The 13,213-nt window shown below is 45.9% G+C and overlaps 1 protein-coding gene across 2 annotated transcripts in view; it reads left to right on the top strand.

The window, feature by feature from the left end:
* The window catches only part of LOC137376531 (ALK tyrosine kinase receptor-like), a 1,023,571-nt gene that overhangs the window by 808,719 nt on the left and 201,639 nt on the right, over nt 1-13,213 (top strand). For both annotated transcript variants that reach the window (XM_068045253.1, XM_068045252.1), the window contains exon 12: nt 11,639-11,801. In XM_068045253.1, coding sequence (XP_067901354.1) covers nt 11,639-11,801 — 163 coding nt within the window. The remainder of the gene's footprint in view (nt 1-11,638; nt 11,802-13,213) is intronic.

Below are 13,213 nucleotides of genomic sequence, written 5' to 3'. Positions count from 1 at the left end.
GGGGCAGGGCTGCCCCTCGCTTCGTCGATGCCGACCTGCAACTAATGCTGGAGGCCATGAGGGGGAGGAGGGAGGTCCTCCTCCCGGAGGGTGGCAAGAGGATGCCACCACATTGTGGGGAGCACTAAGTGGGTCAATGGGGTGTCTTCTTACTGTCTCTGTCTACTGTTTTCCTCTATTTCTACTGTATAAATGATAACCATACATCTGGGATGCCTTTATTGCTGTCATGTCAGGAAAAGTGGTATGAGGTGGCAAAAGAGATAATGGGATCCTCGACAGTGAGGGCAAAGCCTCTGGGCTGAGGTTCATTTCTCATTAGCAGTAAGTGATTAGATGTTCCAGGCTGCGTCTTCCATGCATGTGTTAGTGCAGGTCTCTTAGATTCCCTTCCATGCTGGGTTAGAGCGACTCAGTTGGAAATGTTTCTGAATCAGGAGATCCCTGGCATTCATGGTATCCTCACAAGACCTTCACAGCCTGAGCCCTGCCCAGTGACTTCGTCATGAAGCCGGGGCACCTTGCTGTTGTCATCTCGCTCCGCCTCCTGTTCCTCCTTCTCTCTTACCTCCTGCTGCTCCCCCGATGAGCTGTCTCTTTCCAGGGCCTCACTATGCTCAAGGTCCATACCTGTCTGGAGGGCCATGTTATGGAGAATGCAACAGACCACCACAATGACCGACCCTTGCAAGAGTATATTGGAGGGTGCCACTCGACCGGTCCAGGCACTGGAAGTGCATATTGAGGAGCCCGATAGCCTGTTCCAGGGTTATCCTACTGACAAGGTGGCATTGGTTGTATCACCTCTGTGCCTTTGGGGCATGTTTGCAAGGGATATCCCTTGTCCCCTAGGATCTATCCACACACTTTGGTGGTTGGAATGAAGATCTAAGGCAGCCTGGAATGGCAGCGGATGAAGGAGTCATGGCAGCTGCCGAGGCAGCTCTTGTTGTGGTCACAAACCTGTTCGACATTGAGGGAGTGGAAGCCCTTCCTGTTGATGGATCTCACTGGCCGGTCACTGGGTGCCTTGATGGCCACATGGGTGCAATTGATGGTGCCCTGCACCTTGGGGAATCTAGTAATGGTGGCGAAACCCAATGCCCTCTGTCGCAGTGAGGCCGCGTCTGTCATGAAATGAATGTACTGTCCAGCTCTGGCAAAGGGGCATCAGTGGCCAGCAAGATGCAATGGTGTGCAGCCTTTTGCGAGATGCCAATAAGGTCTGCAGCTGATCCTAGGAAGGAGCCGGAAGCAAGGATGTTCAAGGTCATAGTGACTTTGACGGCTACTGGCAGGGCATGGTGACCAGTGCTGCGAGGTGCAAGGTCTTCCGCAAAAAAGGTACAGATGTCAGTGACCATCTGTCTGGAGAGTCGCAATCTCCTGCAGCACTGGTGCTAAGTCATCTCCAGGTAGCTCCATCTATGGTGGTAGATCCTGTGTTGAGAGTATGGCCTCTGTTGCCTTCCTGCCCCTCTTTCGTGTCCATTCCTGCTGCTCGGGGTTTTGCGTTTCCTGTGGACGCTGTTGCACCTCTTTGCCACTGGGCCCAAAATCTGACAGTCATGCTCCCATTGCCAGCAGCAGCCTTCCTCTTGGACAGGTGGCCACCCAATTGTCCTTGAAAGCCTTACCCCCTACTCTTCCACTCTGCAATGTAACGGGGCTGACGACCCCATTCAGTGCCTGAGCAGTGAGTGCCCACTCTCCCTGCCACCTGCAAATGCCGAGTCCCCCTCTGCCCCACTGAGCCAATTATGGGGCTGCGGTGATTCCCTGGGTCAACCAAGACTGGCTCCCCACTGTGTACCTGCCTTCCTTCAGCTGATCTGCACCAGACACCTCCTGAAACTTAAGTGCCCCCATCAAAATTCCAACCTGCCCCTCCAACCAGCTCTCAACGAGCTTTTAAACGACTTTCATTGGCATCAATAGGGGAGAGAGCGGGATATCTGTCCCACTCTCCACCTCCCCGCCACCCCCACCTCCCCCCTCCCCACCTCCCCCCTCCCCACCCCCGGTGAACATTGCCAGGAACGGCATCTTGAAACTGAAACCCTGGCCAACACCAGTATTTTCAAGCTCTTCCCTAACCTATGTTGGCAACCTTGGAAGGGCCCAAAAATTCAGCCCTTTCAGTGGAAGTGCAAGTTCCACCGCAATTAATTTCTACATGACTGGATGCTTCCATGCACCAACAGGTGATGTCACTGCGATTGGCCATTTTGCAGTTCACTGCTGCATCAATAAAGTTGTCCTCTTCCACCCTGTGGTATTGTTCCTTAAGTTCAGCATGAGCTTAACCAACAGACTGAATTTCACCAATCACTTAGCATTCCCTGTGTACAAGGCATCAATGATTACACTGGTTGCCATTCATGAACCTGACATTTACACTAAGGAGGTTAATGGGATTAGGCTGCATAATTAGGGCGGCACAGTGGCGCAGTGGTTAGCACCGCAGTCTCACAGCTTCAGGGACCCGGGTTCGATTCCGGGTACTGCCTGTGTGGAGTTTGCAAGTTCTCCCTGTGTCTGCGTGGGTTTTCTCCGGGTGCTCCGGTTTCCTCCCACAAGCCAAAAGACTTGCAGGTTGATAGGTAAATTGGCCATTATAAATTGTCACTAGTATAGGTAGGTGGTAGGGAAATATAGGGACAGGTGGGGATGTTTGGTAGGGATATGGGATTAGTGTAGGATTAGTATAAATGGGTGGTTGATGTTCGGCACAGACTCGGTGGGCCGAAGGGCCTGTTTCAGTGCTGTATCTCTAATCTAATGTGTGCTCGGAAATATAACTGGGAATGCTGCGAGGCAATGTGTGCTCAGGCTTAGAAATGGTCACTATTCCCTTTATGTTTAGATAATATGCTGTGACTGTGAGGTGCAGTGATGCACTTGAGAGAATTGAAAATCCCCTGACTGCTCAGGGGGAATAGAGACTGTGAGGTGGCTTCACCAGCAATGTGAATTACCACTTGAAGAATGGCTGATCATACCTTTGCAGAACCTGAAAACCTTACTTTGCTTTTGAAACTTGATATTGTGTGTCGTGGTATTTTGTTTCATTAGTGTGCATGTTTTGGTATGGTTGACTGTTGTCTTATTGGGAGTAATATTTTACCTGTTAATATAAAATAAACCAAGGGGAATGCCAGAGCATTTCAAGATGCTAAAAATTGCACCAAAGAATCTAAAAAAAAATCTTGTGAGGAATATGGCCCCAGACCCCTCACCCACAACCAGAAATAAACTTTATATCACCAGTGCTCATTTCACCCTTCAAAGTTTCTAAATTCACTACTGCAAAGATTGAAGTTATAGAATCCTAGAATAGTACAGCAAAATTGAAGTCAATGAAAATCAGGGGAAAGTCTCTTCACTGCCTGGAGTCATACCTATCACAAAGGAATATGGTTGCAGTTGTTGGAGATCAATCATCTCAGCCTCAGGGCATCGCTGCAGGAGTTCCTCAGGGTAGTGTCCAAGATTCAACCATCTGCAGCCGCTTTATCAATGACTTTCCCTCCATCATAAAGTCAGAAGTGGGAATGTTCGCTGATGATTGCACAGCGTTCAGGACTATTCACAACTCCTCAGATACTGAAGCAGCCCATACCTGAATGTAGCAAGACCTGGACAACATTCAGGCTTGGGCTGATAAGTGGCAAGTAACATTCGCACCACACAAGTGCCAGGCAATGACCATCTCCAACAACAGAGAATCTAACCATCTCCCCTTGACATTCAATGGCACTGCCATCACTGAATCCCCCACTATCAATATCATGGGGATAACCATTGACTAGAATCTTAACTGGATCAGCCATGGCTACAAAAGCAGGTCAGATTCTGGGAATTCTGCAGCAAATAACTCACATACTGACTCCCCAAAGCCTGTCCAACATCTACAAGGCACAAGTCAGGAGTGTGATGGAATACTCTCCACTTGCTCGGATAAGTGCAGCTCCAACAACACTCAAGAAGCTCAACACCATCCAGGACAAAGCAGCCTGCTTAATTAGCACCCCATCCACCACCTTAAACATTTTCTGCCTCCACCACTGGCACAGTGGCAGCAGCGTGTACCAGCGACAAGATCCACTGTAGCAACGCACCAAGGCTCCTTCGACAGCACCTTCCAAACCCGCGACCTGTACCACCTAGAAGGACAAAGGCAGCAGAAGCATGGGAACACCATCACCTGCAAGTTCCCCGCCAACTCACACACCATCCTGACTTGGAACTATATCATCGTTCCTTCACTGTCTTTGGGTCAAAATCCTGGAACTCCCTTCCTAACTGCACTGTGGGTGTACCTACACCCCAAGGACTGCAGTGGTTTAAGAAGGCAGCTCACCACCACCTTCTCAAGGGCAATTAGGGGTAGGTAATAAATGCTGGCCTAGCCAGCAACACCCACATCCCATGAACGAATATAAAAAAAGGCCAAATGGCCTCCTTCTGTGCTGGAACCATGGTATATGATTTTAAACACCTCCATCAAATCTCCTCTTAACATTCTCTGCTCTAAGGAGCACAACACCAGCTTCTCCAGTATATTCATGTATCTGTAAACCCTCATCCCTATAACCATTCTAGTAAATTTCTTCTGTACCATTTCCAAAGCCTTCACACCCTCCCTAAAGCGTGGTTCCCAGAATTGGAAGCAATACCCCAACTGGGGCTGAACTAGTGTTTTATATAGGTTTAGCATAATTTCCTGGCTTTTGTATTCTTTCATTGTTTATAAAGCCCAGGATCCCATATGCTTTATTAACTGCTTTATTAACCTGTCCTGTCACCTTCAAAGATTTGTGCATAAGCACTCCCATTTTCTCTCTTACTGCACCCCCTTTAAAATTGAACCATTCTTCCTACTAAAATGTATCAGCTGACACTTTTCTGTCTTGAATTTCACCTGCCATGTGTCCGCCCATTTCACCTGTCTGTCTGTACTCTCTTCCTCAGTGTTTACTACACTTCCAGGTTTTGTTTCATCTGCAAATTTCAAAATCATGTCCTGTACCTCTAAGTTTGAGTCATTTAATGTATATCAAAAAGAGAAGTGATCCTACCTTGGGGAGCTCCACTGCATGCCTCCCTCCAGTCTGAAAACAGCCATTCACCACTACTCTCCATTTTCTATCCCTTATCCCACAGCCATAGTCCCTTTTGTCACTAACAAACATAATACGTAGTATTTTATTAAATGCTTCACAACATCAACTGCACAGCCCTCATCCACCATCTCTGTTACCTCATCAAAACTCAATCAAATAAGTCAAACAAGATTTTCCCTTCACAAATTTGTGATGGCTTTCTTTTATTAGTTCATGCTTGTCCAAGTGGCTGTCATTTTTCTCCCAGATAATTGTTTCTAAAAGCTTCCCCACCACCGACTTCTGTGAACTTCTGATGTTTTCCCTGTTGAACAAGGGATGGAATGTTGGTTACAGTTGCTGTTTATGCTCATGTCCCATTACACTCCCATTAATAACTCTGTCTTTTCATATGTCATATATAAGACCTTTGCGTTTCACAAAAAGAAATGAATTATGGAATGTGATCCCAAAACGCTAAGGCAGATCCTGAAATTCAGTTTTAATAAAGAGGAGTTTAACTTATTCAGTTACCTTGAAGCAGTAGTCTTGGTTACAAGCCTTTATTCAAGGCTTTTTTTTTCAGTTGTATGTCATTTTTTTCCCTTGTTAGCTTTTTGGAAGCTGCTCATAGTCAGTTTTTGACATTTGTAGGTTGACATGCATGGTTCACAATGCTGTAAAGATGGGTTCTTGTACGCTTTGAATTCCGTGACTGCTTAACCCACCGTGAACTTTGGCAGTGTGTATGTTTGCACTGCTGTTTTATTAATCTCAATCTTAAATTAAGTGGATCAGCTTCACAGTTTTCACTGTTCCAGATTTCATTCTGTCAGTTGAAAGCGCTTTATTTCCAGTTAGCCAGAGTACATTCATGTGTTGAAGATCCATATAGGAGAACCAAGAAAACTGGCAGAAATTAGCCAACAGCTTCAAAAAGTTGATACAGTCCCACAAAGCTGGCAACTCAAGAAGAGCTCTGATATGTGAAAACAAGTAGTTACACAGGCTCTATGTCATAAGCAGCCAGTATATTCATTTGTATTGCTGTTGGCACCAGCTAGACCTCATCGTCGCAAGGCAAGCCTCTCTAAACAGCGTTCAAATCACACGCAGCTTCCACATTGCGAACTGCGAAACCAACCACTCCCTGGTGTGCAGCAAGGTTAGCCTCAAACCAAAGAAGCTGCATCACTCCAAGCAGAAGGGCCGCCCGCGCATCAACACGAGCAGAATTTCTCATCCACAGCTGTTACGTAAGTTTCGAAATTCACTCGAAAAAGCCCTTCAAAACACTCCCACCGGGGATGCAGAGACCAAGTGGGCCCACATTAGAGACACCATCTATGACTCAGCAATGACCCCCAATGGCAAACGTGTGAAGTGGAATGCAGACTGGTTTCAATCTCACATTAAAGAGCTGGAACCTGTCATAGCCGCTAAACGCATTGCACTGCTGAACTACAAGAAAGCCCCCAGCGAGTTAACATCTGTAGCACTTAAAGCAGCCAGAAGCACTGCACAAAGAACAGCCAGGCGCTGCGCAAATGGCTACTGGCAACACCTATGCAGTCATATTCAGCTGGCCTCTGACACCGGAAATATCAGAGGAATGTATGATGGCATTAAGAGGGCTTTTGGGCCAACCATCATGAAGATTGCCCCCCTCAAATCTAAATCAGGGGACACAATCACAGACCAACGCAAGCAAATGGACCGCTGGGTAGAGGACTACTTAGAACTGTACTCCAGGGAAAATGTTGTCACTGAGACCGCCCTCAATGCAGCCCAGTCTCTGCCAGTCATGGATGAGCTGGATGTACAGACAACAAAATCGGAACTCAGTGATGCCATTGATTCTCTCGCCAGCGGAAAAGCCCCTGGGAAGGACAGCATTACCCCTGAAATCATCAAGAGTGCCAAGCCTGCTATACTTTCAGCACTGTACGAACTGCTTTGCCTGTGCTGGGACGAGGGAGCAGTACCACAGGACATGCGCGATGCCAATATCATCACCCTCTATAAGAACAAGGGTGACCGCGGTGACTGCAACAACTACCGTGGAATCTCCCTGCTCAGCATAGTGGGGAAAGTCTTCGCTCGAGTCGCTTTAAACAGGCTCCAGAAGCTGGCTGAGCGTGTCTACCCTGAGGCACAGTGTGGCTTTCGAGCAGAGCGATCCACCATTGACATGCTGTTCTCCCTTCAACAGCTACAGGAGAAATGCCATGAACAACAGATGCCCCTCTACATTGCTTTCATTGATCTCACCAAAGCCTTTGACCTGGTCAGCAGACGTGGTCTCTTCAGACTACTAGAAAAGATTGGATGCCCACCAAAGCTACTAAGTATCATCACCTCATTCCATGACAATATGAAAGGCACAATTCAGCATAGCGGCGCCTCATCAGACCCCTTTCCTATCCTGAGTGGCGTGAAACAGGGCTGTGTTCTCGCACCTACACTGTTTGGGATCTTCTTATCCCTGCTGCTCTCACATGCGTTCAAGTCTTCAGAAGAAGGAATTTTCCTCCACACAAAATCAGGTGGCAGGTTGTTCAACCTTGCCCGTCTAAGAGCAAAGACCAAAGTACAGAAAGTCCTCATCAGGGAACTCCTTTTTGCTGACGATGCTGCATTAACATCTCACACTGAAGAGTGTCTGCAGAGACTCATCGACAGGTTTGCGGCTGCCTGCACTGAATTTGGCCTAACCATCAGCCTCAAGAAAACGTATATCATGGGACAGGACGTCACAAATGCCCCATCCATAAATATCGGCGACCACACTCTGGAAGTGGCTCAACTATCAGCAGTAACCTGTCTCTCGATGCAGAAATCAACAAGCGCATGGGAAGGGCTTCCACTGCTATGTCCAGACTGGCCAAGAGAGTGTGGGAAAATGGCGCACTGACACAGAACACAAAAGTCCAAGTGTATCAAGCCTGTGTCCTCAGTACCTTGCTCTATGGCAGCGAGGCCTGGACAACGTACGTCAGCCAAGAGCGACGTCACAATTCATTCCATCTTCGCTGCCTCCGGAGAATCCTTGGCATCAGGTGGCAGGACCATATCTCCAACACAGAGGTCCTCGAGGTGGCCAACATCCCCAGCACATACACCCTACTGAGCCAGCGGCGCCTGAGATGGCTTGGCCATGTGAGCCGCATGGAAGATGGCAGGATCCCCAAGGACACATTGTACAGCGAGCTCGTCACTGATATCAGACCCACCGGCCGTCCTTGTCTCCGCTTTAAAGACGTCTGCAAACGCGACATGAAGTCCTGTGACATTGATTACAAGTCGTGGGAGTCAGTTGCCAGCGATCGCCAGAGCTGGCGGGCAGCCATAAAGACGGGGCTAAAGTGTGTCGAGTCAAAGAGACTTAGCAGTTGGCAGGAAAAAAGTCAGAAGTGCAAGGAGAGAGCCAACTGTGTAACAGCCCTGTCAACCAATTTTATCTGCAGCACCTGTGGAAGAGTCTGCCACTCTAGAATTGGCCTTTATAGCCACTCCAGGCGCTGCTTCACAAACCACTGACCACCTCCAGGTGCTTACACATTGTCTCTCGAGACAAGGAGGCCAAAGAAGAAGAAGAAGGTTGCTGTATTGCTTCACTTGTGTGGAGGAATAAAAATATATGTTCATTAATGTCTGAAAGGCAAATCCAAAAGTTGAAGATACAGATTTAATTTTACCCCTAAAAATTATGTATCCTAGTTAACGTTAAGCACTTTTATAATTCATAATTAATAGATTTTCCTTTAACAAGGCAAATTGACATTTTTAAATTTTCAACCGACCAACCAGATTACCACTTTTTTGTTCCCCAAAGCACTGCTTTCAGTTTTTGCTCCTCTTTCCTTCATTTCCCTCCATTGTCAACCATTTACCTCCCACTTCATTCCCATTAATTTCCCCTCTCCCTCTCCCCTTTTCCCTCCTGTGCACTTTCCCTCCTCTTGCCTCACCTTTCATTCTGACCCCCTTGATCTCCACTTGCATCTCTCGCTGTTTGCCCTCTGATTTGATCCTTATCCCCTCCTTGACCTTCATAGAGTCATACAGATGCAGCACTTAAACAGGCCCTTCGGCCCACCGAGTCTGTGCTGACCATTGACCACCCATTTATACTAATCCTACATTAATCCCTTGGCAGTCTTTTCCCTCCCTGCTCCTCCCGAGTCCATTGGCTAATGCACTGGACTGGCCTCTCTCCTTTTTGTGTCTCCAGTATAGAGAAGCAGTAATGAGGGCCAGTAGGACTGGGAGTGCACAAAGAGGTAGAGCAGGGTCTGTCCAGTGCACTAGCCATCAGCCTCGAAAAGAACAAGGCAGAGGTGCTGAGTGGTGTGCAATTACACTTAATCATGTTCGCAGATGTTGGCATACTGACTGGACCCAGAATGCTGATTGACAGCGTGAAACACTAATGATTGGCATGTGGGAAAATCCAAAGGAAAGACTCGAGTGGCAAGTGATTGCAATTTGAACCTATTAATTCATTAATGAAATATCAACTTTATTATCTGCTCATTGTTAGAAAGTTATGAGAACTGCTGAAATATGTCAAGAATTTGCCACAGTCTTTTTACTAGCAGAAGTCTCTTAATACATTGTCGGCAGGAATACATCATCTGCGAACCTTAAGGCAGAGCTGTGTGCAAATGCAGCTATAATGAAACAAAATACAGATATTTGCTCTGGCCAGAAGTTTAATGGAACAGACTCTCCTGTTCTTACATCTGAATATATTGCATCACTTAGATGCAGCAGTTAGCGGAAAATCAAGCAGGTCAGATCATGTATTTGTAAGGAAGCCCAACATATTTTCTACCAAATGGATAGTGCTGGGTTCCTTTTGCAATTCACCCCACCTAATTTCCCAGTGTGCAGTGGGCTCAGTCATCCCATGCATTCAGGAAAATCTGCCTCAACGTGTTATAAGAAATCTGAGCTGTTGCTGAGAAGCCACAGTTTGTCTCCAGAATTACCTGTGCCCTCTATAATCTGTACGTATAGATTCCCCCTCTCACTTTCTCTAAAAATGCCTAGCTATTTTTCTCCCCATGCTGGCTGGTTGCAAGGATAAATAAAGCAATATAATTAAATATATGCTGTTTTCACATTGCTACATTTTACTTCCTGCAAATATTGGAGACTTATTGGAGGGTATTGTAACATTGAGTTCTTCCATAGCATAATAAAAGGACTATTACTTCTCAGCTGTGGGTGGAGACCTGCACCAGTTTTTTTTCTTGTTGACTGAATCTTTACACAACTCATGCACCCAATACTCCATGATTGGGGGAAATAAACACGTTCTCATTTAACCAAAGATATTTTGCCAAATTGGAGTCCTGAGACAGTGTAAAACAGAATAGTGGAGTATCAGAAGTTACATATGCTAAGCCCAGATCTGCAAACTCTGAAGTTGCAGTCAAATAAAGCAGGAGGCTTAACTGCTACCCTGCCAGGATAGCTTACTGCACTGATACACTGTAGATAGACAATACACTCAGCGCTCACTCTCCTTGTAATTAATAAATAGGTCAGCAGGGGTTCTAAACTTTCTTTGATGAATGATCATTCTGTTGCAATCGCATATTTAGACCCTAAGCTGTATGTCTGTTTCTGTAACTCCCTAGAGTGCTCAAAATATTTACAGTGAGATTTTTTCAAAAAATTGTCTTTATTTTAGAGATACAACACTGAAACAGGCCCTTCGGCCCATCGAGTCTGTGCCGACCAGCAACCACCCATTTATACTAATCCTACATTAATCCCATTACCCTCTCACATCCCCAGCTTCCCTCAATTCCCCTACCTATACCAGGGGCAATTTATAATGGCCAATTTACCTATCAACCTGCAAGTCTTTGGCTGTGGGAGGAAACTGGAGCACCCGGAGAAAACCCACGCAGTCATAGGGAGAACTTGCAAACTCCGCACAGGCAGTACCCAGAATCGAACCTGGGTTGCTGGAGCTGCGGTGCTAACCACTGCACCGCTGTGCCACTTCTTGTCTGTATTAAATTGAAGGACAGCACAAAAACAAAATCCAACTGGGCAAGTTGTTTTATTCTGTGGAGGGAGTAATCATCCTTACTTTTAATGGGATATTTGCCTACTGTGATTTATTACTACATTCCTATGTGGTATCACGGAGGCACTGAGTCTTCCATCCGTTCCTCTACACAATTATATATTATGTGGTATCTACATTGAGTTTGAAATCTTCAGGCCAAAATTCATGTCTTCATTGATTTTTAGTGGAAAATGGAACTGAGCTGTTAAGTTAATTAACTCAGATAATTGCTCCACGATTTCCTTTTGGTATCATTGCATGTAAATTTGGTTTGAGGTCAGCAGACTCACAGAGGTTAAATATTACTTTTTATTCATGTCTGTTTTTCCACTAAAGTTACCAAAGACAAAACTTTCATCGACTCCCTACAGTTGAATGCATAAGCAGCAAAAAGTAGTCTCAACAATTAAGCCTTAATTCTTTCCACTTTCCCCCCCATTTTCAGGTCCATGGATTATTAGGACATGTGGTGCCAGTGGACCCAAAGGGCCAACGCAAACTCAATGCAACAATGCTTACAAGAACACAAGTACTTCTGTGGTGGTTGTAGCTAAAGGGTCTTGGAAAGGCATTCAGAAGTGGAGAGTACCGTCAACAGACACATACAAGTAAGTGTAGGCTTCCTTTCTTTTAAGCTTATTCTTGAGATATGGGAGTTGCTAGCGAGGTCAACATTTATTGCCCATCCATAGTTGCCCTCAAGAAATTGTCGATGAATCTTCTTCTTAAACTGCTGCAGTCCATATGGTGAAGATCCTCCCACAGTTGCTGTTTCCGACTGCTATTGCCTTAATCGATGCTTTGAAGGATTTTCTTGGGAGGCATTTCATTTTATTGCTTTCAAGGATTAATTTTCTTTAATGCATTACCTAGGTTATTTCCACCTTGCTCACATCCTCTCACTCCCTAACCAGTGGTCAGCATACATGCTAACCAACAAAAACAAACAAAATTGACCCAAAATCTAGCAACTCAAGAACAGCCCTGAATAAAAGCTTTATGTCACCTGATGGAGTTGGAGTCCCATAACATGAAGCATTCTATTTTAGGACTGTGTGATTTAGCAAATCTCAATTCCATTGGGACATATCGAGTGCCTCCTCTTATAGGGGCCATGTCAGTACAATTATAAGATGAATGGCCCATCCTGCCTGGCTTTATCAAAAGTTTCTTGAAAAAGTAGTTAAATTGAATCAAAATGATGAAATCAGGGAAAATCAAAGCAGAAATACCATGCTGTACCCACTGCCCAGGCAAGGCATCCAATGAATTGGTAGACACCACATACTAGTGCACAAAGGTCACTCAAGTATGAGCTGTTGGTCAAACATTTTAAGAAGCGAAGGAATCCTGCTTAGTGTTTAGGGTCAGCTGTTTGGAGGAGCTCCTTGTGAGTTTGTTTTTGTATTTGGAAATGGCTCCCATCTACAAGTGCATAACATGAAAGAACCTCTACAGGCAAAGGCTGGAAGGGCAACATTTTTGTGGAATGATCTTTAGATACACTGAAAGCTTTGGAAGCAGTAATCAATAAAACAGATTGAGTCCAAAGATGCACCTGGAGACATCAGGTTACATTAGATCAAGATATATTGATAGATCAATGATGACAGAATCATATAAATTTTAGCACAAAATAGGGCCATCTAGCCTATGCTGGTGCTAGCTCCACATCAGGAGGTGGAAAGTTCACTTCAGCCACATCCAGGTGTAAGTGCCAGGCTGCCTTCTTCCGGGACATCCAGCACTGACCCACTCAAAGTTCATGCTCTAACAGGGCGCAACCTTCACTACATTCCACTTGTGGGTGCCCATGCCACCAATTGTTCATGTGGAGCTCACACCTGCCTCAGGTTGCTGGAAAATACCCAAATTGCTACTTGCAAACTGCCACTACCCACCCTCTACATAGTGAAACAAAGTGCTCCTTTGTAAAGGGGCAACAAATTGACCAAAACTTGGAATCCACTTCGGGGGATAGTTGAGCTGCTCCCAGGCTGGGGACACAGGAACTCCCAGA

The sequence above is a fragment of the Heterodontus francisci genome, chromosome 13 (genome assembly GCF_036365525.1).
Source record: "Heterodontus francisci isolate sHetFra1 chromosome 13, sHetFra1.hap1, whole genome shotgun sequence".
Taxonomy (NCBI): Eukaryota; Metazoa; Chordata; class Chondrichthyes; order Heterodontiformes; family Heterodontidae; genus Heterodontus; species Heterodontus francisci.
The sequence above is the reverse complement of the archived record's forward strand: the minus strand, read 5'-3'. Positions and strand labels throughout refer to the sequence as shown.